At 38.9% G+C, this 27,924-nt stretch overlaps 1 protein-coding gene across 2 annotated transcripts in view; it reads right to left on the reverse strand.

Moving 5' to 3' along the window:
* RBMS1 (RNA binding motif single stranded interacting protein 1) overlaps positions 1-27,924 on the reverse strand; it is a 141,216-nt gene that overhangs the window by 29,472 nt on the left and 83,820 nt on the right. For both annotated transcript variants that reach the window (XM_082001648.1, XM_082001647.1), the window contains exons 3-4: positions 5,344-5,402; positions 2,406-2,497 (exon numbers count right to left, since the gene is read on the reverse strand). In XM_082001648.1, the coding sequence (XP_081857774.1) occupies positions 2,406-2,497; positions 5,344-5,402 (151 nt within the window). The remainder of the gene's footprint in view (positions 1-2,405; positions 2,498-5,343; positions 5,403-27,924) is intronic.

Here is a 27,924-nt window from a genome sequence, read left to right on the forward strand (position 1 = left end):
TAATTCACCAACATATCGCCACAACAGGACACTGCAAAAAAAGGGCTTTACGGCAGCCGGAGTCAGAACAAGGCTTCAGCGACAACATTTTCCTTCCCCTTCAGCTGCTGCACATCAGGGACTACCCACCACGTTACGCTGGGCACAGGATAATCACACCACCTTCCCATGGACAAACCCCACCAACTGGCGTTTCTTTCTCTTTGGAACTGAAGTGGTCCTAGTGGTCAGTGAGGAAACCCATTGCCAGAGAGCTGAGAAACTGTCCTCCAAATCTTTCCCTGTGACATTCAGGCTAAAGCCTGAACAGTTTTACTGCAAGGTGACCGCTTCACGGCACTGGTGGTAACACGCAAAAGGATAAAATATTAAATACACAAACACAAGGGAACTTTTATAGTGTCTTGCATGTGAAGAGTCTGATTTGCTAATCTTGCCAAAACATCTCTAAGTGTCTGGCAATTCCCAGTTTTGAGCGTCCAAGTGGAGATAGGATTTTTCAGACAAAAGAGAGCAGCACTGCCCAGAAAACAAAAATAGACAAAAATCAAAGCACGCAAACTCTTAGTCACTTGTGACTGTTTGTTGTTGTACTGTTTATTGGGTTGGTTTGGGGGTTGTTTTTTTAATAATTCAAACACTCTTTCCATGTTAAGCAGCAGAACAACAAGTTTCACTGGAATGTAAACTTTATAGTTACAGATTTCCCACAGGTCACCAGGCTTGACATAGCATCAGAAAAATCAGTCAAAACTGTCAGGTATTATGATGCACATTTTTTCGTTAATGCTAACAAAAAGAAATATTAGCAATACTGCAACTAACTTGTCAGAGGAAATGAGTCAGAAAAATATACTATGGGAAAAATGAAGAAACTATTCATTAGATTAGTGAATTATTAGAGCTTCTCCATCTACGCAAGATGACAAATCAGACATCAAAATTCATTAGCAAAATGAACTTACATGACTACATTCTCTTTTCTCTCCTCCTACCTAGATAACTTATCTGTAAGATGGCAGACAGAGCCTTTAAAAATCTGGTGTATATTTTGAAGCAATTACCTAAAAACTAAAGATTATTAAAAGGTCTTTATTAAGCATACATAAAACCTTATAAAATGAAGGGGAGGAAAAAAAAAAGCCAAGTGTTTTCCAGTAAGCATGTATGTTTGTGTCATGGCTGTAATGAAACATGCATTAAGTATGAAACATATGGTTTCCATTTTGCTGCCCTGGAATCCATCCAAAGACATTTTATGTTGTAAGCTTAACTGTTCTCCTCAGCTGAGAAGCTGTGGAAAATATCTCATCTGAAAAAAACCTCTGTACCTAATGGATACCTATAAAAGTTTTGCTGGATCTGTGGCAGACTATTAAAAAAAGTCTCTGAGATTAATACTTAATTACTGGATTTTTTTAAATTAGAATGTAATTTTCAAACCAAACAAAAATTTGCTTTAAAAGGTACCACAAATTATATTAACATATTATGTTGATAATATTTTCTTTACCTAATAAATTTGTAGTGGGGTTTATGGCACTATACTGGAACCAGGCCTTCTGACCTAACAAGAATGCAGACCTAACAAGAATGCATGACAAAGTCATCACTAGTGTATCACCTCCCTGATTTTATAGATTTGAGAAATTTATACCGAAAGAGCACTCCTCTGAACATCACCTCTGGCTAATAACCTGATTCAGAGGCAAGGATCAGTAAAAATGAGAGAAAAACAAGAGAGATCATATTTCTTTATTTTTAGTAAAGCTTGGCTTTGTCCTGATGCAGAAGAGGGTTCTCAAAGAGTTGGCTAAGAATGTCAAGACATCTATCATGAATGACCAGATTTAAGTTTTACTTACATTAACAGAAAATACACTTGAAAGGCTGAAGACAAAAATCACAAGGTTAAATTTTGCCATGCTGTGCTTAAAAATTCATCCCCAAATTGCAAGACTGCTAACCTCAGTAACAACAAGCAGGTCAATGTATAAAAACTTCCATATCTTTGTGCTGTGAACTATTTTAGCTCTTGACTTGTTCGAGGAATTAACATGTTGTATTTAAACTGCTAAGCCTGCTGTAGTTCTTACAATTTATTGCTAATCTTTCCTCTCATGAACCCAATGGAAAAATAGTATCATGAATAAATTCATAAAACCAACCAGAGGAGTTTGGAGACTTTACCATACTATGTTTCTTTATTTCATTAGTTGAGATGATTTGGCATATGGCAGTCGAAAGCCCCCATTTTGTTACCTTAATATATTGTGTGGCTTGAGGACTGTGCTCTCTGTAAAGGGCCTGCAACTTGAAAATTCACATTGCTCATGCTCTGCTAATGTACAAGCTTGTTCATCTTCACCAGCCATTGTAAGAATTAGCCAGCTGTTTTAACTCACCTTTGCCATTTGTGCTTGGACTCCACTAGCCTTTAAAGCAGAAACCGCTTTCTGAGCAGCTGCCGGGCTGTCGAAGTCAACAAAACCGTAACCTGAAACATAAAACATATTTCATTAATGAGACAGCAACCAGCTTATAATCAAACAGTTCATATGCTACTAGCATGGTTATTTAATACCATTTTCTTGTTGGTGAAGAGGGCTAATTTGAACTCCAAAGTTCTTCATGTAGTCCTAAAAAACCAATCTGCCAACGTCCTTCAGCCTTGAACTGGTGGGGATCTACCCTAGTGGAGCAAATCAATTTCCATGCCCACTCATTATCAGGATTTTATCCGAATTGCTAACAAGTAGTATGGTGGTTTGCTTTATGTTATCTGGTATACATCTTCTAAGGGAAAATGTGAGATCATCAGTTTATTTCAGAGAGATCACAGAGTAAATTATAATCTTAATTTTTCTAAATTAAATTCTTAGCCCTGTTTGAGTAAGTGACCAATAAGCCTCTAAGTTACATGTCATTTACTCAAAACTGGGAGAGGAATTTAGTTTAAAAGATACGTATCTACTGCATCATAACCCAATTTTTGGTGAATTGGTTACTTCAGTGTATATACAGAAAAGACAGTTAAATTTTAAAAGTTAGTTTGAAATTTTAAAACCCATCTTCAGAGAAATCAAGTGAATTTTTCCCATTCTTGTTACTGAAACCAGAATGTAAAGAATTGTCCTGAAAGCATTTTCTATGCCATATAATGCAATCTTTAAATGCTAAAGTAAACCCAAAGTTAATTGCAACAATTTCCATATATTTGCAGTAACTTCTTTTCTTATTCTGAACAACAATGTACAGCTAATGGATTCCAGGACATCTGAACAGCAATATACCTTGGCCTTTACAGACATTGACCTTACAGGCTGGGATTTTTAATGCAACTGAGAGCTGCATGCTCAAATCTCACCAAAAGGCGGTCAGAGCTTGGAATGTTAGATGTTATTGCAAACCTCATTCTGCATTTTTCAACCCCCTTCCTTCCCACCTCAGCCTCAAATATTAAAGAAATCCCTCTCCAATGTCTAAGTTGGGTTAAAAGAAAACAAACAAAAACCCCAACAATTAAAAAAAGCTCTAGAGAAGTAGAAAATGGAATTATTTCTTCAGAAGGTAATAGTATTCTCTTACAGTACATCTATACAGGGGAAAAATAGGTTGTGGAAAGATATAACCGAACCAGCTTTAAAGTCCTTAACTCAGGAAAAACAACTCAGGCAGCCTTGCACATGAGCGCAAAGCTTACTTAACCTGCCAAGAAGCTGAAGAAAGTAGCATACTGTTCTGTGTAACATGTGGTGTTGTGGACTGTTAAATCTTGACATGAAACCGAGTGAATTAGCTCATATCAAGTTTTGTGCTGCCAAGACAAAACTAGCTTTCCATACCGAAAACTAGCTTTCCATGACAGCCCAGGTTATCAACACCACCGCACCGGAGGGTGCAATATAGATGAACTTACATACTGATACCAAGCAGGCCATCAAAGCCAGACTTGCCATCTTGTAGATGATCCATAAACTCGATTACTTGTTGCTCCAGTTAGTTTAAATCCCATGGCATGGTTTCTTTTGGCAAGAACCAGAGATGCTGTCAATCTTTTGGTTAAATTCCACTTAGGTATCTGCATTCTGCCTACTTATGTTCCTATTGCAATTTCAACAACATGCAGTGAGCTTCCCCTGCAGCCTTAACCTGCTGTATATTGTTACAACAGACTATTAGTTACCACTTTCCACCAGCAAGATCTAAAATCTATATTGGAAAAGTCAGCTTAAACCTCTTAAAACATTAATGTGAGAATTTCTGTATCACTGACAGAGCTACTGAAATCTTCAGGAACCAGGGGAATGGACAGAATAAATCAGTTAAGTGCTGCCACAGGTATTAATGAACTAAAATAACTGAAAAGGGCATCTGCTCTCTTCTAGTCACAGTATATGCAAATGACATCTACCTACAAGCTGGGGAAAAAAAATTCTAGAAATTTCTGTTTCTGAACTGTCAGCACCCCTTTAATTGCTTAAGATGGTGAGCTAAGAAGCTATGTCCCCTGCACTGCTTCCAAGTACTGCACAAAAACCGCATCTCAGTTAATGATGAACTCTCCTCTCCTGCCTCTGCCTATCAGCTTTACACTCATTCATGAGCTTTATGCTTATTAACACTGCTAAATCAGCTGACTTAATTCTTCATTTTGCTTAGAAATTAGCCTCTTACTTGTAAAAAAGAAAGTCTGAAATCTGGTATTTCAGTGTCTACTACCACACCTTCTCCCACCGTGCATGTTGCTGGGATATGATCTCAGTGTAATTGCAATGAGTGACGAAAATCAGTGAACTGATGTACCCAGCTTATTTAAAGGACTTGAATATTTTTTCCCAGCTGCAATTACTTTGGTGAAAACGAACCCTCTCTTTGCTCCCAATACATTCAATTGCATATAACAAAACACAATTAGAGGATTGGAACATGTAATTAAGTGCTGCTTTAAACTACTCTAATCAATGGAGCTGATTTACACAATATATAATTTTTTCAGATGCTTAGTACAGTTGAATGCCTTCTGTAGGCTTCCCTAGTTTCTCCAGGCAAAAGGGGAAAAGCTGCCTTTAACTCCATTTTTGTTTTTAAAATAGAGGCGAACTGCCAGCCAGCACTGTGCATGTCCCCTTCACTCTGGCTTGGCTGCGCCACTGACACAGGCTGTCTGCCAGCTCCACTGGAAACAGATGTATTGAATACACTGACCGTGGACAAGAATAAGACTAGTTTAGAAAGGAGCAGCGGGGAAGAGTTGAAAGCACTTAAAATTCAACATTTGTGTATGTTGTAGAATCAATTAGGACTTTCAGGTGAATGTACTATAAAGTCAAACATACATACCTTTACATTTGTTTGTTGTCTTATCCAAAATAGCCTTCGTGGACACAATTTTCCCATACCTAAAATATATTATACAAATGTAAGAAAAACGAGAAAAAACCATCCTATTACAACAGATACCCAATTCACATTATTTTATATCCTACTACCCTTTACTTTTAACAAAATGGAATAATATATAGACAATATAATTATCTAATGAAAACTCACACATAGATAGAAGTGACAAAAAAGATCAACAATGTCAAGCATGATCTTGTTCTATTCTCCCTATGTTCTCAGTGGCACAGCAGAATCACAAAACAAGACAGAGAAAAAGAATACAACAAAAGAATACAACAGTTAAAATCCTGGTACATACAAGAAACCATGTTTTAGACACAAGCTTGGATTCTCTGAGTATATATACCAGATAAAGCAGACAAACTGCCTTGTCAGCGCCAGGCTTGCTAACTAACATGGTAAAGGGGGGTGGGGGGGTGGGGAAGTAAAAAACTTAGCTATCTCTTCACCACGGCCCCCGAAAAAGATTAAAAACTCTGTTCTGGAAGGTGACATGTGCAAGTCCGACCTGTGAAAGCTGATCAGCAAAACAGGTAAAGAATTTTCAGTACTTTTAAAATGGAAAATTGAAATGTAAACAATTTCAACTAAAATCAAAACATCCCTCAGGAAACTTGTTACATTCTTTTTTCAAAAAAAACCCAAACACGCTCATTGCCTGTTTCTCAGCTTTTCAGTAACTGGGCAGTCCAGGTGCCAGTCTGCTACACAGTCCAAAGGTGAGCACCCAGAGATCTAAGAGCAATATAGCTATAGGAACGACTGCTGTTTCTGAAGTGCTCTGCAAAGTTTATCAGTATTAGGTTTTTTGATCAAACTTAAAGAGTAGAATTTGTCGCTGCTGGTGAAAACTTGCAAATTTCCTTGGAAGTCAAATCCCAGTTTCAATTTTTAAAAAAGCCACTCCCTTGGCCTGCATTAGCAGGGGAACCAAAAACGGAGCACAGGTTTCTCAAGTTCCTTGCCACAACCGCCTCTATTTGCTTGTGAACTGCATTTGATACAGTGCTGCGAGTATACAACAGAGAAACGATGCAACATGAGTTTGTTTTCACATTAGAACATAATGTAACTTATTACATTAACAGGTATGCCTAAGCACTGTGTGCTAAGAGGTTCCTTATCATTGTACAAGAACCCAAAATTATGAGAAATGCTACCAGCATAAAAGAGCGGAATTTTGGGAAGAATGAAGTTTTGCTGGTTCACCTTCTAAATGTAACTTCAACAGAGTGAGTATCATTTCAGAAAGACTGTTTCAAAAGACAACTAACTCAATTTCTGCAGTGGCTGTATTAAGTCTTAAAAGTTCTTCAAAATATACAATAAGCCTAATGAATAAAGTTAAGCTTAGTTAGGAGTGCTCAAACAACTGTTCACTTGCAAAGCCATAGTTATTGAAGGATGAAGTTATTTACAAAGTACTTTCCCCACGAAGAACATCTGCATATATGTTTCAGTGTAGTCATCGCTCTTTGTGACCAGTTTCAAGCAACTCCTGTTTATTCAATGAGTTAGTGTATGGCTACAAATAGTCGCAAGGGGGTAAGCCTGGGACACTAGCCACCAAATGTTGGCTTCCTTATTGCATCTGAAATTGTGAGCATCTACACCAATATAAAATAGAACTATTTATCTATAGCCTAAAAATGTAGAAGTGCCAATAAAAATCACTGCATAATTATATTATGCTAGAAGCTGTAATAAAGCAACAGAAATTGTGCCTAGTAGTTGGGAGCAGGTACTTCCTTACTAGTGCCACTTATTTTCCAAAGATGTAATTCCATTTAGAAAGCTCTATACCTTGTAAGTCGAAATTCTGAAACTCTCCCCAGAGTTTTTCAGAGTGCAGAGTAAATGTATATATTATGAGAGGGGCAAACTGTTCAGGGACAGTGCTCTTCAAGATCCACTAAGCTCTTGTGTCCCAAGTCACTTGCACCCAGCATTTTATTTGACAGCCAGCATTCTCCATACCTTATCAGCTTCCCTAAGCTTCTTGAAGTGAAGAGCTACATAATCTTTTGCAGGAAAAAATCCCTGAAGGATGATCTTGTCCTTGCTACTGTTTCAGTTCTTGAAAGTGTAGAAAGTGGTGGTGGTAAAAAACTACAGCACTGGGTATCTACGTAAATGAAGTAGCTGCAGCCCGCAGCCGGTTTGGTCACGGAGGGGAGTCAGAGGCTGGCTGTGGACTGTGCTGGCCCACAAATGCTGACACACAGCAGCCCACAAACATGTCTCTGCATGTCTGTTCCTTACCAGCACTCCATGGACCATCTTCCAATGTGCAAGACCACTAGTGATTTAATTCACTCTCCTAGATAGCACGGCTCCTGCAAAGAACCAGCTGCCATGGAAGACTGCCAAGAAGTTTCAGCAGCGTAAGTCTAGGAACAATTTGGAGAACCAGTGTAACAATAGCAGCTATCGCCAGGACTTCTCCTACGATTTTCCCTGTGAATACTCCTCCCAAGTGCTAGCTTTCCACTCATGCCATAAAGCACAGAAACACAGTTTACCACACCACAGCCTGGGCAGAGGGATATATCCCCTTCCTTGCTCCCACCATGTGGTCTGATATCAGGGGAAATTACTCCTTGCAGTTCCTCCTAAGTACTTCCTTCAAATGATGACCATCATGAAAATCTGCTTCCTTCCTCTTGAATTCTGTAGTCCTAATACGACTGTTAACACAGGCTCCTGTGTTCAGGAGGTGCAACTGCAGTGGAGACCCACCAGAAATCAATGAGCTATAAAAGACAAAGTCATGGTGCAAACGAATATGTATTGCCTGCTTACAAAAAGGGATATAGCAAGCAAGAGAAAACTTATATTCCAAAGATGTCTATGATGTTAGGTCTTGCCTGCAGATCATAATTCCTCTTAAAGCTCATGCATACCTAGTTGCCTTAGGCACCCTGCTGAGGCTACCCTCCCACTACAGTGTCTTACTACATGCTTGGTGAGACTTGCTACCCAACGCAGAGCACATCTCATGGTTGGCAGAATTACTTCTACAAAGTTTAGTCATTGCTCATTCTCTCTCCTCTGAAGCAATTTTTTTAAATACGCTTTCTTTCAAATTAAGTGCTAATCTTAAGAAATAATTGCTAATCTGGTTGGTTACAAGCAACTAAGTATTCCTTAGTAAGTACGTTATTTTTCTCCCCCCAAAATATAAAATTAATGTTCAGCAGCAATAAAGAATTTTTTGTTGGGTTTTTTCTTGGGATGGGTGGTTTGTTGTTTTTTTTGAGTGCTATTAACACATTCTCTCTTTAGTCAGAATTATCTTCGGAGATAGATGATTTCAGCTTTGCATCCCTTTTCTGTACAGCATTTGTACCAATGCCAACTAACATACTAAGGAACAGAGGGCTTGGGTAAGGGGCAGGTAAATAATTGCCAGGGTACATTGGTTGTGGGATTAAAAGGGGTATGTTCAGTAACAGTCTGTGTACCAGTGTTCAAGCTATCGTTATAGTACAGAACACCAATACAAATGTATATTTGGACATGAGGTGAAGAAGAAACTTGTTCAAAAGCCAGGTTAGGAAGATCAGCAGTACTGCTACTTAACAGAATAATGCTTAGCGCTGCCTTACACACTCTTTGTGCAGAAATGAAAGGGTAACCCCACCTACTCAGCCAGTCTAAGATGATCTACTGCCAGGCAACATGAATATCAAAACACAGCACACCACCTTAGTCTTAGATACTTTTGCAGTGGAAGGCTTGAAGCAAAGCACCAACATACACTTTTAAAAAAATCATTGTTCAGCACCACAGTGCAGTATAATCACACAGACAATTTTATTACAAATAGCTAGGAATACTTTTGACATCTAAAACATCTCTGAGGCCTAATTTTGGTGACCTCTGTGTGATGAAAGGAAACGGTCCTTAGAAAATTAAGTACGCTGACCAAACTGAACTAGTGTTTATTTTTCTCCTTTTGCACATCTGCTAGTATAACGCACACACTTCCAAACGTGAGGGCGATAAGATGCCATCATGAGCATGACAAAGAATGGGGAACAAAGTAGCCTGAAGTCTCTGCCACAAGTGCTATTTTGAGTGTTGAAAGAACTTATCTGTGTGTGCATTAGGGGAGGTACAATAAGAACAGGCAGTGAGAGGCTTGATAGGGGTTGTCTGGAATGAATTGTTCAAATCTTTGTCCACAACAGCTTAACGCAATATACCTTATACCACCAAGCTCACAGTGCTTCCCTTTGCAGTACTTTCAAACTGTCTTCCAGCTTGTGCTGGTTTCTCTACCACCTGATGTTGACTCGGACACTAACGTGCCAGAAGGATCTCTGCTACCACAGAAAGTCCTTCCCTTTTAGAGCTGCTTAGGTCCTCCACCCTGAACTGTGCAGAACTTTGTGTTGAAGATGAGCAGTGCTCTCTCTTTGCCCAAGTCCAGTCCAGTTGTAAAAAGAGCATTCCTAGAGATCCTGCTGTTATCCCTTGCATTACTGTAGTGCTGCCAGAACTCCCTCATGCTATGCAGAAACAATCCTGCGTGTCTTCTGTGTTTATTCTAGATTAATTTTTACATCTTAGCATCTTATCACTGCCCTTCATGGAATGTTCTTTATTTCTAAGAGCCAGAATCATGTGGTAAAGCCAGGCATGAATTTCATAATATATAAGTGGCTCTGAGTACATGAACTCACTATCAGGTGGAATTGTGAAAGGAAAGAGAACCTATCTGAACACAAAAACTTTGGTAGGGAGCCAATATTCTCAGCAGGTGACCCAAAGACGAGAGAGAGCACAACAAATAGGCAGATCCAGCAAGGACGGTCATGTGGGAGAGCAGATCAGCTAATCCTAAAATACATCGCAGTTGCTGAATAGATCCACATCAAAATAAACCTTACTTTAAACTAGGGTAAATAACTAACAAAATGGATAAAGCAAATACTTCCAATGCAATTCCTGTATACTAATTATAACACTAGAAAGAACATGCAGATGGAGATGCTTAGTCTGTAAATCAGCTTTAAACAAAACAAACAAAAATAACTTTCTTATTCAAACATGGTCTTACTCAGTGCATAACATGGTCAGAGGGCACCTTGCATGTGCTCTAAATGCACTAAATCCCTGCTTGAAAGGGAATAATAATATCCTTCAGTATGATCCTAAATAAATGTACGTAACAAACACTGAATTCTGCAAGTCCGTGATGTGCAACTTTTAAGACAGCATCCTCACTTCCCCAAACACAGAGTATCCTCTTTTGAACAGTACAACCCAAAACATTTACAAGAAACTCATGGTCTTAATAGTCTAGTCCTCACCACGGTCTATCTCACTTGTAGAGTATGTGGAAGCCCAACCCATTCATCTCAACTGAGACCTGAAGAGAAGGCACCCGAGCAGTCCATGGGAAGGCCTCACCTATGCTGCAGCTCAGCTCCTCCATACCACCTGGTGCAAAAGGTCCAAAGAACATTCCCCATAACTGAGGAAAAGAGTCAAGGGAGTTGTCAGCAAGAACTGACTTGGTACAGCTGGCTCCCATACCTCACTGCTCTTCCAGTGTTCAGGGCATTTCTAAGCCAACAGCATAGCCAAGGGAACATAATCAGCCCCAGCAATCTTTTCTGCTGGATCCAAAAAACACCTCTGAGCAGGACAAAAGGTTTTATCTGGCTCCCATACCTCCCTCTCACTGCTGCATCTTGGGAAAGTGGTGTACTGAACATTAAGCTCTTGCTCCCTTTTAAGCTTAGATAAACACAGGGAGTTTTTGTTTCTCCACGTATCAAATTTTTAGCTTCCTAATTAGGGGAATTTCCAAAAATAATTGTCAATACAATACTGCTAGTCCTTGTGATAGTCTCCTCTAATCCTGCTATTTAATTATGGGTAAATGTTCTCTTACAAAAACTTGATAAATAAATTTATTCAGCAGAATACTGAGTTTGGAGAACAGAATCAAACCATATGGTTTCCATTTTTAAATTCTTCTTCACCACATCTATGTCCTAGTGTAGAAGGAGACATTGCTGAGAACATTTTGTCCGTATTTTGTTTTCTGTTGTTGGAAGACACACTGTTCTTTGAAAAACTCTTTGGAAATCACTCGGTTGCTTTATGGCCATCATGAACCTAAGGATTTGCTACCAGAACATAACGAGTACCTACTACTAAAAGCTGGACCAATCACTTTTACTGCATAATTAAACATTATGTAAAAAGTTGCGGTAATTTTTCTTATTTTTATTTACACAGTTAATTAGTACAAGTTGTGTTTGGAAATTGTTACAGATTTGGCTAATTTGCTTGGTTCAGCAAAATCTCATATACTAGCTTCAGATATTCAAGCACTGGGTTAATCAACTCAGCCAGATGTGCCCTGTTTCAGGCACTGGATCATATTTTTCACTATGTGCAAAATGGGACTTCCTTATGAACCTAAAGTTAGACCACTGCTTCGATGACATTCTGTCAAATGGTCATGTGGTTTTGACACAAAGCTAGTTCCTTCCTGTCTTATTAATTGTCCCTTTGACTCTCTGGTAATTCACAGAGAAAGATGGTATTTTCAAAATATCCAAATATCCAAGTAGCCCTCATTGTTGTTTTTTATTATTTTACTTAGGATATAAATAATACCTCCAAATAAATTCGAATTTATTATTACAGAAGCCAACTACTGTTTTGATTGTCTTTACAAAATGACTAAAATTACATTTTGTCCATTAATGTAAAGACTATTTTTGATGACTTGGGATCCATATACTAAAAAAAAAAAAAAAAAAAACCACCCCCTCCCAAAAAAACCCAAAACCACCCAATCCCACAGATCTTTGGCTTTACTGACAATTCAATAGTCATACATGTTGTTGTAAATTCTTCACAAAATCAAGAAAGTTTTCTTCACAACCTCTACACCTTTAATTCTTCATTTAAGTTTTGCATATTTGTGTTTTCAATAAGAATCAGTGGATACAAGCATGTACCATCATCATTACTGATGCAGTTACTAACTAGTATTACTTTGGTACAAACGATCTTTTCTTCAGGCTCAGTAGATTACAATTCCAGATGTCACTGAGAAGTAATCAAAAGTAGCAGAGACAGATGCAAAATGAGATATACTATCAGCTCTTACAGTTATCTGTCCTTAGAAGAGCAGATGCTCAGCATAACGGACGTACACAATTTGGTTGAAGTGTGAACAAATGCCTTCTCCGTTTCTTGGACAGCATTAATTTTAACAGACAAAAAGACGTTTTTTTAGGAATATGTATTTCGTTTATAGTGTATAGGGTCTACACAAATGTAACTACCCCATAGCTAAAAAGAACCAGGAATTGAAAACTCTAACAAACAGCAGAGTGACAAACAGGAAGATTTTTGAGATCATTATTTTTCAGCTACCCATTTTGTTTTTCTTATGAGTAGTTATTTCCTGGTTTAGCCAAGGACGAACTGCGGGGATGAGGAAGAAAAGTTTTTAGAATCAGGAAATGTTTGCTTCCTCTTGCTTTGTAGAGATGTGAATAATCTCTATCCATTCCCTAGAAGCTGACTGAAAGTCAGGGAGAAAAAGTCCTGTTAGCATCCTACAGCTATTTTTATGATATCTTGCAAAAGTTTTTCAATTATCATGCTCCTTTTTACACCAAAAAAAAAAAAAAAAAAAAATCTTAAAAGCACAACCCACTGTACAATGCCCTTTCATTTAGCATAACTGAGGAAAATTGTCTTTTTTTATATCTTTGGGTATTTTAAATGTTTAAGACATTATTACAGCTGACAATAAAACAGCATTCCTAAAATGGCTTTCTAGTGTCTACTAAACCAACAGATTTCCAACAACTCCCTGCAGAGGTGTTTTCTCCGTCAATCTTAAATCAACAAATAAAGTAATGGCATGTTTATTTAGTTTTACTTTATAAGGTTAAAAATGTTGCAATAGGTGAAAAAAGCAGCTATTCTTCAGTACTATGATGACACAATCACAGAGAAAGGAAAAAAAAAAAAATCCATGAAGCCTCCCGGCCAAAGAGCTTTTGGAGTTGGTGAGGAAACATCTCGTATTCTTCCCTAGCAGGCTTCGAGAAGAATTCAACTGATGCCACTTTGAGAAACACACAACAGCAGCAGATTTGAAATAATGAAAGATTTAAAAACCTATGTATAAAATCTTTACATTAGGGTTTGTTTTGGGGCTTTTTCGTTAATTTAGAAAAAAAAAAAGGCAAATTCTGAAGGATGAACCTACAAATTCTGTTCTAGGCTCTGACAAGTTTATCGGCATCTGTTGCCTCAGTCGCTCCACTGAGGATGTGAATACAGCTATTTGGCAGAACTACGATTAACGATCACCCATTCTTCAGGATGAGATTTTTTCCAAAGCCTGAATCTTTGCCTATTCTTGTTCAGCTGCAACATGATTTTTACTACTAAACACATGGTATTTAATTTCCATTTAATCTTTCATAGGCTAGCAAGATAATAATGTCCAACTTGATGGTGGGGAGAGACAGCAGCAAAAGTGGCAGAGCCAACCTCTCGCACTGCATAGGAGATCATCTCTCCTATTTCATAGACACCTAAAGACTCTCATCATCTGAATGATTCCTGTGATCTTGTGAAAGCTGGGATACGAACATGCTGGTCCTACATTTGTTGATTACATATCTGTTTTACCTGTAAAGACACAGGATGTCACATGCTGTGAAGAAAACCGGAATTTCAAGCAACAAACCAAGAAAAATTATTCCATCCAGTGTTTCATGCAGCCACTGCCCCTGCAGTAACCCAACCGAACTTCTGACAAACAGAGTTGATTTAGCATAATCTTCGAACCATCTGCTCGGCCATCTATCAGTTCAGTAGCCTTGTTACTTTACAGTTTATAGGTTAAGCAGGATTAGTAACCTATCAGAAACACAAATAGATTTGCCTCTTTGACACATCTGAAGTGCAAGTATTGCCTAAGTAACTGTAGCTTGCTTTCTCCTAAACTGAAGAAAAAGAAAGTAAAAATCACAGTAATGCATGAACCAAAGTGCCTGTTCTTTCAGAAAAGGAAATTGTTTATGTCTATCATCATCTTTACAGTTTATGAAATCAACAGTTCAGCAGAGCTAAGTAAATACTTCATAACTTATTTTTGCCTACACTTTTAGGAAATTTTTCCTATTTACCCATTTTAAAAAGTGAGAACTATGTAGAGTTACACTACATTTCCAAACATCTGTTTGCAGGAACACAACTGCTGTTTGACATTAAAAGTGTTGTTTCCTGCCAACGTTCTACTGAGTTCGATGACCAACATTAGTGAAAGACCACTCTGCGTTTTTCTTATAAATTATATGGCATTGTTCTTTGAGAAAAATATTTTGGAGCTGGAATATGAAGCGATGTGTGTAAATTAGATTGAATGGTTTAGAAACTGATTTGCTACTATTCTACTTCTAATATAGTATGTTGTAATTTATATGAAGTACTCTTACACTGAAAGCATTATGGAAAGTTTTACCATAAAACACTGAACTGAGAATCATTCATATGAAAATGATTTGTGCAGTTATTCAGATAGTCACAAACAATAAATCTCAGAATTATCACAAATCAAACATATATTAAGACATTTGCACAAGAAATTATCAGTAAATGCTAAAACATTAGGAAAAAAAAAAATCAAGACTTCTGCCTCAATTCCTGCCTTACAAAGCAGACTGCACTTTCTAATCTCTATCATTCAGCATCCAGTTTAGCATAGCAAACTATGGAGAATCCTTATTTTACAAAAAGGGTACAACTAATTAAAAAGATATTTGGAATTCTTGGCTAACCCACTTTTTAGCACTGCAATCATTCTTACTCAAAAAAACACAGGAAAATCTACATATTCTGCAGGAATTTGCCTGTGCATCTACTGACAAGGTTATTCAGGTATATGGGAAGGGGTTACAGTTTCCTACAGCTACAAGATGGAAGAACAAAGCCACGTTATTTTAAGAAAGCAAATGGTCTCACCCTGTTCTCTAACACTACGGAATGGACACAAATTATGCCTGGGTTAAGAGTAAAGTGCTGAAAAAAAATCTGCATTTTACACACAACTGAAAGCAAAAACCAAAGCAATATTCTTTGAAAATAAATTATCATAGTTCCTGTGGCTCCTGGAAAGAATATTAAAAAAAAAAAAAAAAAAGAGAGCAGAGTTTCACATAGCCATGAAAGATACAGGGGTTTTCTGAAAATCATAATTCATTTGCAAGCAAAATAATAAAAGTTCTGAACAGGTTCAAATTACAAGTCTGGAATATTATTTCTACAGTCTGGCAATTTGTTTTATCCTCTTTTTCATACTGAGAAATGATCACTAATCAAGACAATGATTTGGGAAGATGAGAAATTAAACCAGATGAATGCTAATATGTATTTATACGCCAAGCTCATGGCAGGTCTGCAGACGTGCATGTATTGATTTACTACTGCTAGCTGTTTTAATTTGAAAGTAAGGCAGTATTTCTATACCAAACCATAAATCTTGGCAAATTTCAGCTTCACCAATTTTGCAGAGCCTACGCTAACAGCTTGAAAGAATAAAACTATGAAGACATAAGAGAGCAGTTCTTGTTATTCATAATTTATAAGTCCTTTCTCTTCCCTGTGCTAAACACTAAGGATCAGCTTAGGAGCATAAATTATTCTCTCTACCTGACGACCTTTTATTTTTCAATTCTTCCTCCTCCATTCAAGGAAACCAAATTCAGTCATTGTCAGCATATGATGCATTTTCCTTTATTTGGGCTTTTCCTAAGCGTATTTCTTTTTCTTCTGCGAGGGAATTAAGGACAAGGCAAGGGGAAGATAATATTATTTATCAACGCTTCCCAATACTTTCTTCCCTTGTTTTGGTAAGAACAGTATAAATCAAAAGGTGTTATTGTGGCTACAGTCCTAGCTAGTGTGAGATTACCTGCTAACTAGGTAGACAGACACCTCTTAATGCTACAAGCCTGTATACTTGCAGAAGGTTAATCTTTTAATTTATTCTTGCCTATTAATTTCACTTCTAGTGAAGGTTGCTAACCAAGTCTTATACCCTCAGTTTAAATAAATGACACCCCGAGGAATATGTTGGCAAAATCTTGAAAACCATGAGATTGGAGATTGCCAAAGTACAAGGGCACTTTCAGCCACATCCCGTTTCCTAAACTCTGACCCATCTGTCAACTCTGAACTACAAAGAACTGTCTCACATACTGTGTAAATTACATATATATACACACACACACACACATACACATACATATATATGTACAAACACACATAATGCTTTTTCTTGCATTTATCTTGTATGGAAGATGCTTGGTCACTGGAATGCCTCTCATTGATAATTTCTTTAAAATATGCCAGCGTTTTTTGTATGTTTTCCTCCTGCTTTTGTAATACTAAGATAACACTAAGCCAACAGGATGAGTCTAAGACCTGGACTGTTGGGTTAAAACACCTTCTACGCAAAGATACCCGTTTGTTCTTACCTGCATCTTGCACTAATTTAACACCCCATCTTGGAAAGTGCTGACTGACCCTCTTCTGTCTGGAGGGCAGAAGAGAAAAAAAAACCCAATACATTCAAATAACTTCCAGTCTCACTGAACTGCATTTTAACAGTGGTTCTTTCATGAAATACTCACAGTAACATCCTGCTTAAAGCAGCCATTTTACACTGAAATTAACACCTAATCATGACAAAACTGTAAAATTAATATTAGAATCTGATCTCCTCTAATTTCTGATAATTTAATGTCAATCATGCTAGAACAGCACTAAATGGACAAATTATTCAAAACCACTGCTAAACCTTCCAGAGGTCTTGCCCCCCAATAGCACGGCATGTAGATTTGATCCCTATTTGAATCTGCTTCCCTAGTCTCAAGTCCCAGCTGTGCTGAATGGCAAATTTCTCCATTTCAATACAGAAAATGGTTGTACTAAAGTAGTTCTCTCCAGGGGTCAAAATACTTCAGAAGGGCATTTAAGTGGATGTACGTTATTGAGCAGAAACATCAGCTCACATACTATTGATTATAACTGCATGGCTCAGTTGAAAAGATGTCTGCAGTACTATTAAGTGCTGAGATATGGACAGAGGAGTGTTATGCATTAAAAAAAAATACTATCCATCTGTTGCCAAATTTTAGATTACATGAGCAATCATAAGCTGTAACACAAAATCTAAAGTGCAACCTTTGTGGCTGATGCGTCAGGGTCATATTCAGTGACATTTCCTCAGTTTCACATTGCTTTTGAATATTGATTGAAACAAGCAGGAGGCAGAATTTGATGTCTGCAGTTTTGCAAAGAGAATGTAATAGATACTTATCTGTAATTTGCTTTTGGGAGCTTAAATGTATAATTTTCTTTAAAAACACCATTAACCTGTTCTGTCCAGTGTTCTGGAACCACCGCACATTCAGGCTACTCTTAGCCCTGAGCTGCAGACAGACCCGAGGTCACAGCAAACTGCCCACTACCAGGCTGTCGCGCAGAACACACCCAAGCTGGCTGAAACTAGTCTGACCCCCTAGACTCTCATTTCCAGTGTTTTGCATTTTTTTGTGTAACGACTCAGATGCCACCATGGAAGGAGAAATTCAGTGTCCCAGACTGCACTCTGGCTGGTGTCCATCAGGACACACATTGGTGGGCTTCACGGTGAACAACACAGACAAGGGAGGTTAATCCTGGCCTAGAAGGGCAAACCCAACCCATGAGCATCTGTGCAAAGGAGTGACTCAAGACCGGGTCAGCTAGGCTCAAGGAAAATGGGGATCTTCCAGTTGGCTGCATCAACTGCAAGCCTGGATGGCATCTACATTAAACAGACGTAGATTCAAAGTTTCTTAAAAGGAGCAGCTGTGGAAGTTTCATGAATGCAGAGCACCAGCAGCCACAGAAGGGACTATTCAAAAAACATATTCTGATACAGTGCCAAGAAAAATTAACCAACCACTGCATGACAGCAAAGCTGACAGGCAAGCCCAAAATCAGTGAAGTTAGTCTGTATCACAACCACCTTTCTTGAACAGATTCAACAACATATGCCAACAAGGGAGCTTGTATGACATGGTCACAGTGTTTCTGGGCTTTACAGACCTTTTTTTATTATTGAGAGCCTTTCTCTTAAAAGTGATGAAGTATTATATGAAAGAAGGTGTAACTTCTACTTGAGGATGAATCTCAGTGCCTACACTTCAGATTCTAAAATAGTTTGTTTACTAATTTTTCCAATCAATTTATCTAAACAAGATGCTTAGACCAATCCAAATAGAAATCTTAAAATATTTTTAATGAAAAACACTCAGAAACAGGAAAATATAATGGATACAGCTGTTGCACGGAAAAGGACTGAGAATCAAAGAGGCAATGGCTATATCTAATATCAGAAATGCATTCATTATTAAAGAGTTAAACAGTATCTAGGTCACTCTACAGTCTTTCCTGCACACCCTCTGCTCCACTGCATATCGGAAATGCTGTGTGGGAAGGCCAGGGAACTAAACTCACAGACCAAGTATGACTCAGACTGCAGTAATTTAATGATACTTTTTTTTCTCTTAAATTATACTTGGGATTAAAAGAATCCACACCCTCAACGCGAAACCAAATGATGGTGAAAGGAAGAAACCACAAATTCACGGATCTTTGAATCAACAAAAGGTATCTAGAAGCAAATTAATTATTAATGGTGTAGGACTGAGGCCTTTCCTATAGTTCACTACATGGTCAGAACAACAGAAGATGAAGAATTTGAGCCCCCAGTCAGATGTTCTTCTGAAAGTCCTAGTGGGGATGATCTCAGCAACAAGAATGTCAGAGAACTGTCTGCCAAAAAAATAAAGGAGAGCTGTCACAGCCAAATGCTGACCTCTACCACCAGGGGAAAGCAACTTGAGAGAAACAGCCTCACATTTCCTCTACCACTGCAGAAGCTGAACTGAAGAGTTGTCAAATATCTTTGGCACAAGCATGAGCAGAAGACAACTACAAGATCCTGGAGAAAGCAGATCACCAGCAAATCAGGTCCAAATACAAATACAGTTAAATCCCTGAGGAAAAATTAAAATTTCTGCAAATTCTGTCCCATTGAACAAAGCAGAAGTTTAGAAAGGACACTAAGGAACAGAAGAAAACACTGCCCTCAGTAATACTCCTTCCTGACTACAATATAAATTTATGAAAATTTACTCTTCCCTCTGCACTTCAAGCTACCTCCCTCCCCTTCACTTAGGGAATGGACAAAAAAAAGACACACTAGGTACCACAAAAAGAAGAGCAAAGCTAAAATGTCTTAACAGCATTAAAATATCTTCTATCACAGGAACTCATAAATTTTCATCCAGAGAAACAGAAAAATAATTTCCCCTTTTTCATGGCAAAATTTTAACTAGTTTTGTTGTGGTGATATAACCAGCAGTGGATCCCTTTTCCAGAAGGGTTTTTATTAGTATACCCAAGTACATGGCAAGCCAATTATAAAGAACTGAGCATCTGGCTTTACAGTTATATATTTAGAGGTATTCTGCTCTGTTTCTAATTAAATGATCTAATTTCTTTATTTCATGAAATTAAAAAAAAGTAACAATGTTCCCAAAACCTATACCCACCATATAAACATCATTAGGATGCCTGGTCAGTAACCAGTTACCTTTGACAGTGAAGTCTTGCTGCTGCTCACCTTTCAGCTCCAACCAGAGTTGTCCAAATCCCTGATCTCCTCTGATTAAGTGAGGGGTTTGGACCCAAGTAAGTTCAGGTGGAGGGCTCTATCTTGAGAATACAGACAGTGTCACTTAATCAATGAATTTTAAGCATCAATTAAAAAGGCAACATCGTTGCTAGAAAAGACCAAGAGAGTCACCACAAATGAAGCAGAATCCCATGTTTCATATTGAGGGCAATACAGGGTCTGCTTCAGGTCATTGCTTCAAGAAGTGCAATTTATTGGTTAAACGGAAACTTAAGAGGAAAACAATTAAGTCTTTCCTGTTTTTCAAAAAGGAATCAGACTCAAAAAAGCCTTTTCTTACCCTGGCTATCTACTCAAGAACATCTTAACAACTTGGGCCTTTCTACTGAAACCTACCCACTTCTTGCACCCTATCAATTCTACCCAATTCAGTTGACCAAAACAGTGAGTCTGTGCTCCTTAGACTACCACCTCAATCTCAGTTCAAGTGTTAGATGGGAGACAGCTGATTAGTGACAGTCAGGGCTGTCCCCTCTTCCTGGGAGGGCCACTCTTTTCAAAATATTTAATGACATTTGCAAAACTGCGTAATTCAGAGTGAGTGTCCTACACTTCAAAGAGAATTAACAAATATTTAACTGAATAAGCAATTAATAAAATGGGTGGAAAAAACTTCAGAATTTCTCATGGAACAAAGTAACAGGCAATTCAGTTGGGAAGAACAGAAGACTGTGACAGCTTATTGTATATTTTTATAATGGCATAGCTCTGAATATTTGGAAGATGTTCAAAAAGAATTGATCCTAATTATAATAAAGAGTATATTCATGCTGAGGTCTCGGTATGATGATGGATTGTTTTCAACAGCAGTCCTGGCTAATGGTCTTTCACTCCTATTACTGTACCTCCGTACTGCAACATGGAAGCCCTGTAAGCTGCCACTAACAAAAAGGAACGTGGAGCAACACTTCCCTCTCGGTATCCAAGATCTTCAAAAAATAGCAAATAGGCTTTTGGCAACAAATAAAAAAGCATTAACAATAAAGTTAAGACAAAGCCTGCTACATAATAAAAACAAGTAGCTTCAAGTGTGGGGAAAGTAGGGGTTCGAATACAGGGTATCTGGAGGGAAAAAAAAAATGCAGATGATTTACAAACACTCATTTTCAGATCACAGTAGTACAAACAGCGATGCAGGGAAGGAAATGCATACTGCTACGTAAGCTCCACTGGATACCCCACCATGTTGATACCCTCAGGCCTTGAAGGGGAAGAGTCTCTCTTCTTTCTGCCAAACAGCCTCTCCAGAACTCAGCCAAGACATTCAGACTTAACACGGGGGAGATTTCTGCCTTGGGGTACGGCACAGCTACAGGTTCAAAAAAAGAAGAAAAAACAAAAAACACCAAAAGAACGAACCAGAGCCCGTGGAGTTTATCTGGCACTGTGCAATTACATAACTGAAAAGCTCAGGATTTGTTCAACAGTGAAGGCTAAGTCCACGCTATGGAGTGGTTTTAAACCCTAACAGCGGCAGTAGGAGCTGTGGGCTCCTGCAGCTGCTCCAGGATCAGGCCTTTGCGAACACGCTGCGAACAAACAGGAGTCAAGCTTGCCATCATCTGAGAGGCATAGGTGTTTCTGTTTTACGTGGGCTTTGCTAACACATCAGTTCCTTGGGGATTTTACATACACACTGCATAAAATTATGTACTGAACTGTAAAACTCTGCTGTTCTCCAGGCTCCAAAAGCTCTTCAGTTACTCTATTAGTGGAGTCCTTGAAACCAGAAATAAGTAGCTTGGCTTTTTTTCCAGTGTTTAGATAATTTTATTTCTGACATTTAGGGTTTGCAAATAGAAGATTCTTGATTTCTCCAGTGCTTGTATTACCCTGTGTGAAGCATTTTTTTTCCCTCATGGTTTTGGATCTTCTATTAACGTAACAGTTATTTCATGACTGCGTTCACTCAGCCATTAAAGAAAAAGTCCTTATTAATGCACCAGAATAATTGCTGATGTTTTGATAGACTTGTGAAAGCTTGTTAGTGACTACATTTAAGCCAAAAAGCAGAACTAGGATTTGAAATACCGGTAACGTGTAAGGCCTTAAGTCAATAATGTTTGCAAAATTCTGATCTATACTCTGCCTTTTAAAAGGTAGTATGGACAACTACGCAACTGCACAGAATAGAGAAAACATACATTTAAAAAGAACACACAATTTGGGCTAATTTACTTCAATTAAGATGCCCAAAATGTCAATTCATTAAATGTAGTTATTAATGTACAAAAAAATTATGAAATAACACACAATGTTTATGTTGGGGGATTTCTCTTGTGGCAGTAAAGCAACAGATTACAAATTTTTCCTCTTTTGGGTAGATCAAATATTAAAGTAGGAGAAGAAATGGAAATGGAAGAGGCAGGACAGGAGTACAAATCAGAACATATTTCTTCCACCGAAATTGATTCTGTTAATGATTAACTCAACACACACAGGTTTTTTCAAGTGGAATATTTGTACTAGTAACAGTGTCAAAACAGACCCCAAATCAAAGTCTTCTCTGTTTGTGTTTGTCATTGGTGTTTTTTGCCATTATTGTTATGTCCGTTATCATAACATTATCAACATTCAAATTAAAAATTGAATTTTTTCCACATACTGCACATCTATCTGCAAAGATTAGATATTTAAATGATCAAATGTTAATTCTTCTCCCAACAGCCCTTTAGAAATTTCATTTTCTACAGGGTTGTCCGAGTCTTGAGTAAGGCACTGCCTAAACTGAACTGAGTCAGCTGACATTTTTTGTACATCAAAACAGGGTAGAATTTTAGGGTAAAAGTTGTGGAAAATTCCCCTCAATTACAAGTTGGAGGTAGTAGGATCCGAATTTTTCATTTGCTATGGATGTTTATTGTCTGGGTTGCATACAATTTGGGGGTGTGACTTTTTCAACCCTAAATGCTGCTTGGCAACAATGTGGGGAAAAAAAAGATTGAAAGGTTACAAAAAAAACCCAACCCCCAAACCCTGGTCTTATTATGTGTCAACATCAGATGGCTCATTTTTTCATTTCAAGCAGTTAACATTACAGAAATCAGAGCTAAGCAGAACTAACCTTTAGCAAACAAAGTCAAGACTTCATGAGATTTCTGAGTTATGTGAAACCACATGAGATATTAGACATTAGATAAAAGAATCTGTTTGCAAATACTGATTCTGCTTTCTACGCTGAATGGTATCCTGAGAAAAAGGGCAAGTTTAATGCTGGGGCAGAAACCAACTTAGGCTCTGAGCTGATTCAGTTCTGAAATGGCTTCCGACTGAGACGCCTGCCCATGTGGTCTCTACCAGAAGGGACAGTTTTTGGCATCTGCACCACGGAACCCACTACAGAGCCGGATTAGTACTCATTAACATTGTCAGTAGTCCACCAAAATGAAACAATCCCCTTCAAAATGTTCTTGAATTACCGGTTATTCCGATGAGTAACAGTGGTGGTATCACCTCCCATCCGAGACAGGCCCCTGACACCAGGGGAGCTCGGGACCAGGGCCCTGATCAAAGGCATTCCACCAGCTGCCATGGGACCTTTTTTCCTGTGGCTCGGTGACAGGGAACGAGGGTTGCATCTCCGTGCAGCAGATACTTGCAGACTTGCAAACGCTCACAGATTTTACAGGCCCCACATTACCAAATCAGCTTTTTGTTTTCCAACGAGGGATCTTCGATGGCGGTAAGTTTTACCAATCTGTTTTCCTAGTGCTTCTTTTACAAGCAGCTGTGGCTGAAACATTCCTTCCACTCTCCTCTCCCTCGCCCCCACTTCCTAAAGGAAATTCCATGGGATCACCTCTCCTCTGGCCCCACACTGCAACAAAACTCTCATCTCCTGGGGGAGATGGAGCTTGTGCAATCGCTGGGTCCCGGCATCTGCGACCACAGTGCACACACAGAGTCCCGCGGTGCGCTTGTATTCAGATCGCTTGTTTTTTAAGAGGGTATGCTGAGGGGAACTGCTGATCACCGTTAGGCTAAATGAAATACTGACTTCAAAAAACTTCAATCTTTGCTTAATCACAAAATGGAAAGAGAAAATTAAAACTATATTTGTTTTCAATTCAAGGCATCTCAAGAGACTCTCTGCATCCAGAGGATAGGAGTCTAGAATACAATTTTTTTTTTTTTTTTTTTTTACTTTTTTCTCAATTACAATTTCAAGAAAAATACATACGGCTCCCTAATGACATTCTACAAGAAGGCATTATTGTACAAAAAAAATACCCTGGAACTCCTCTGAGAGGATTTCAGCGTGGATTTCATTTGATCATGAATGTAAAGCTGTCTGAATTTTATTTCTGTCTAATTAAAGTGCAAATATTGAATGGAAGATAGAGAGTCTTCCTTCTCATCACACCAGGCTAGACACTTCACAACATGACTGCTGAAAGCAGTTTTTAAAATACAAAGGAAATTACTATTTACAGCAAACATCACATATCCAGGCCAGTCGCAATTCCCACGGCACACCACGCAAATGCCTCGCCACCGACTGCGGAAGTCAAGCCCTAACAAAAAGGAGTGTTTCAGTCTCCGTGTCAGGCCTACATCTCTCCTGTGCATCTGGCAAAAGTGACATGGAAAACTGAACACTATTTCATCTCAGCTGTAGAAATGGGATACTTACTTTTGATAGCTGATGATCTTTTAAGCGGTTGCTAAGACATCTACATCTACCCAGCATATTGTAGCATCACAGAATCTAGCAGAGCCGGTTTACATACCACACCAGCGTGCAACTCCTCCTCTGGCAGTTTGTCTAGCTGAGAAACTGGGTGCATCAGCTGGGCAGAACACAAGTGAGATTATCTAAATCCTGGTCCTAAGGTTACTGCGGGTGTTTCTCTGCAGCACTGCGCTGCGTTCCACAACAACGTGTGCCTGCACAGGCAACACAGCGCTGGCAGAATCAGCTGTTGCATCTAAGGAACGTACCTTCACCGTTCTTGGTGTTATGTTTGATCTGAAGAGCAAAACCAGGTGAAAAAAGTACAGTTAAGGGAATTCTACTGCAGGTTATACAAAACCCAAACCATGCCACAGCCCTTGAAGAAGGAATAAAGAAAAAGATTATGCTGGTACCACACAGCATAAAGCTAAACATTACGAATCACATACTGCTCAACTGCTAAAGAATCTACCTCCGCCTGCAACCAAATGATATTCTGTAAACCTGGTGTTATTTATTCAGAGATGTATGCAATAATACTATTTTTAAAAATGCATACATAAACGTCTAAAAGAACTAATTTGTAGGGGACTTCTTTCCACCCTAAAAAAAGTAAGAACAATAGATAGGCTCCTGCTCCAGTATAATCAGTATTAATACTGATCTCAAAGGGAACAGCTTCAGAGACACTGATGTATCACACTTAATTATATGACATGAAATCATATTCCACATAATTATGAATGCAATATTTCACTGCAGCTGACAAACCATGAAAGAAAAATGGAGAGTAAAGGAAAAAGGAATGAAGAGAAAATACTTTCAAAAAATTGGGGAAGTTGGCTTTGAAATCTTCCATTCTGCTTTCCCTAACCCGCATCATCTATCTAGAGGGGTTGTATTCACGTGCCACAGTCATTTCCTTAGACCACACTGAGCAGCAGCCACCCGCCCAGGCCATTCTGCCAAGAGACGTAAATGCAAAAGACAATCGGACTATTTCCTAAAGTCCGGCCATGTCCTTTTTTCTAATGAGATATGCTGAGTAAAACTAGCAGTTTTCTTGCTCTCACTGACCGCAGTGACGGCAGCTCCCTGCTACAGTAAATGTTTGAGCTCTAGTTCACCACTTCTCAGATCTGAGTGTATTTGAAGGAGATAGGAAATGGCAGCACGGGGAGAGGTCACAATTACATGGCAAGCAAAGAACACGGAAACATTAACATGCTAACAGCTGTCACATGACTTAATAAAAATGTGTGGTTTATTAAGAGCAGGGAATCGAAATAACTTTTAGGTGCTCTTGCTGCAAAACAGGGAAACATTAGAGCATGGAACTACAAAAAAAGTTCCCATGCTGTGGAAACAAAGCTGTATACCACGCCTGGCTCAAACGTTTCAAAACCACCAGCAGCCTGCCATTGGTTTTAGCTATGTTGTGTTCACGATGCTGAATATTTAGGAAGGAATCCTTAAAATCCTCTTTCAAGAAGAAACGTGACTTCCCAACACACATAAGCAAAGGCAGCCGCTGCAAGGTTCTATTTTCATGTTCCGACCATCACAGCACTGAACAATGGTCTGTTGTGGTAATTGTATCACTAATTTTGTTACCTTAAACCAACTGCTTTCCTAATTGTAATCCCATTAAAAACCTGCATTACAACCATACAGCAATAATTTAAAGGGGAAGCCTTAAATGAAACTGTCCAGAGCAAAAACAGATTTGGAAAAAAAAAAATCATATAGACTACAAACAGCTCAATACAAGCAACACAGTACGAGCAAACAGCCTAGAAGGGAGCACACCAAAGGGTGGGCTGGTGAGATGATTTATGCTGAACTGAATGGGGGAGACCCAGGTTAAGCCTCAATGCCTGAAATCTCAGCCTGGGACTGGGGATTGTCAGGAGGGTGAAGGGTCTGCTGCATCATCCTCATTTAATGATGTAAATGGCATAACGGGAGGTCTCTGAAGAAATTCAGTGTTACAGAGATGCCATGCTGCAGGCTAGTAAGTAAATCATAAGCAAGATGGTGGAAAGCATAGGGCTTTGGAACAGTGTGACTTGAGCATAAAGGTCATCCACAGCAAAGTACAGCACTTAGTGAAAGTCTGTAAAGCACCTAGAAAACGTGTCAAAGCAAGTTACAAACTCCTGGCTCAATGTCCTAAAACACAATCACTTAAGTCCCTAATCACATAAGCAGTCTCAACAACTTCAGTGAATAGCTGGAATGGATTTAATCTCGCGTCTTCAGATCCAGATATTAAATAAGCTACAAGAAGTGACTGTCTAACAGTCACAGAATAAGAAAGTACAACTAATGCCTAAAAAATGTATTCATAAGCAAAAACCCAACACAGCAGCTGAAGGAGGCATATCAGTAGCACTGTCAGTCTGATCTCAGTGTCAGGGAAGGTTATGGAGCAGATCACCTTGAGTGCCATCAGGCCCATTCAGCATGGGTTTATGAAAGGCAGGTCCTGCTTGACTAACCTGATCTCCTTCTGTGATGAGGTGACCCACCTAGCGGATGAGGGAAAGGCTGTGGGTGTTGTCTACCTAGACTTTAGTAAAGCTATTGACACCATTTCCCACACCATTTCCTGGAGAAACTGGCTGCTGATGGGTTGGATGGGTATGCTCTTTGCTGGGTAAAAAACTGGCTGGGTGGCAGGGCCCAAAGAGTTGTGGTGAATGGAGTTAAATCCAGTTGGCAGCCGGTCACAAGTGGTGTTCCCCAGGGCTCAGTATTGGGGCCAGTTCTCTTTAATATCTTTATCAATGACCTGGATGAGGGGTCAACCGCACCCTCAGTAAGTTTGCAGACAACACCAAATTGGGCAGGAGTGTTGATCTGCTTGAGGGTAGGAAGGCTCTGCAGAGGGATCTGGACAAGCTGGATCAATGGGCCATGGCCAATTCTATGAGGTTCCACAAGGCTAAGTGCTAGGTCCAGCACCTGGGTCATAACACCACCATGCGGCTTGGGGAAGAGTGGCTGGAAAGCTGCCCAGCAGAAAAGGACCTGAGAG

This window comes from Phaethon aethereus, assembly GCF_964289735.1.
Source record: "Phaethon aethereus genome assembly, chromosome: 6".
Lineage (NCBI taxonomy): Eukaryota > Metazoa > Chordata > Aves > Phaethontiformes > Phaethontidae > Phaethon > Phaethon aethereus.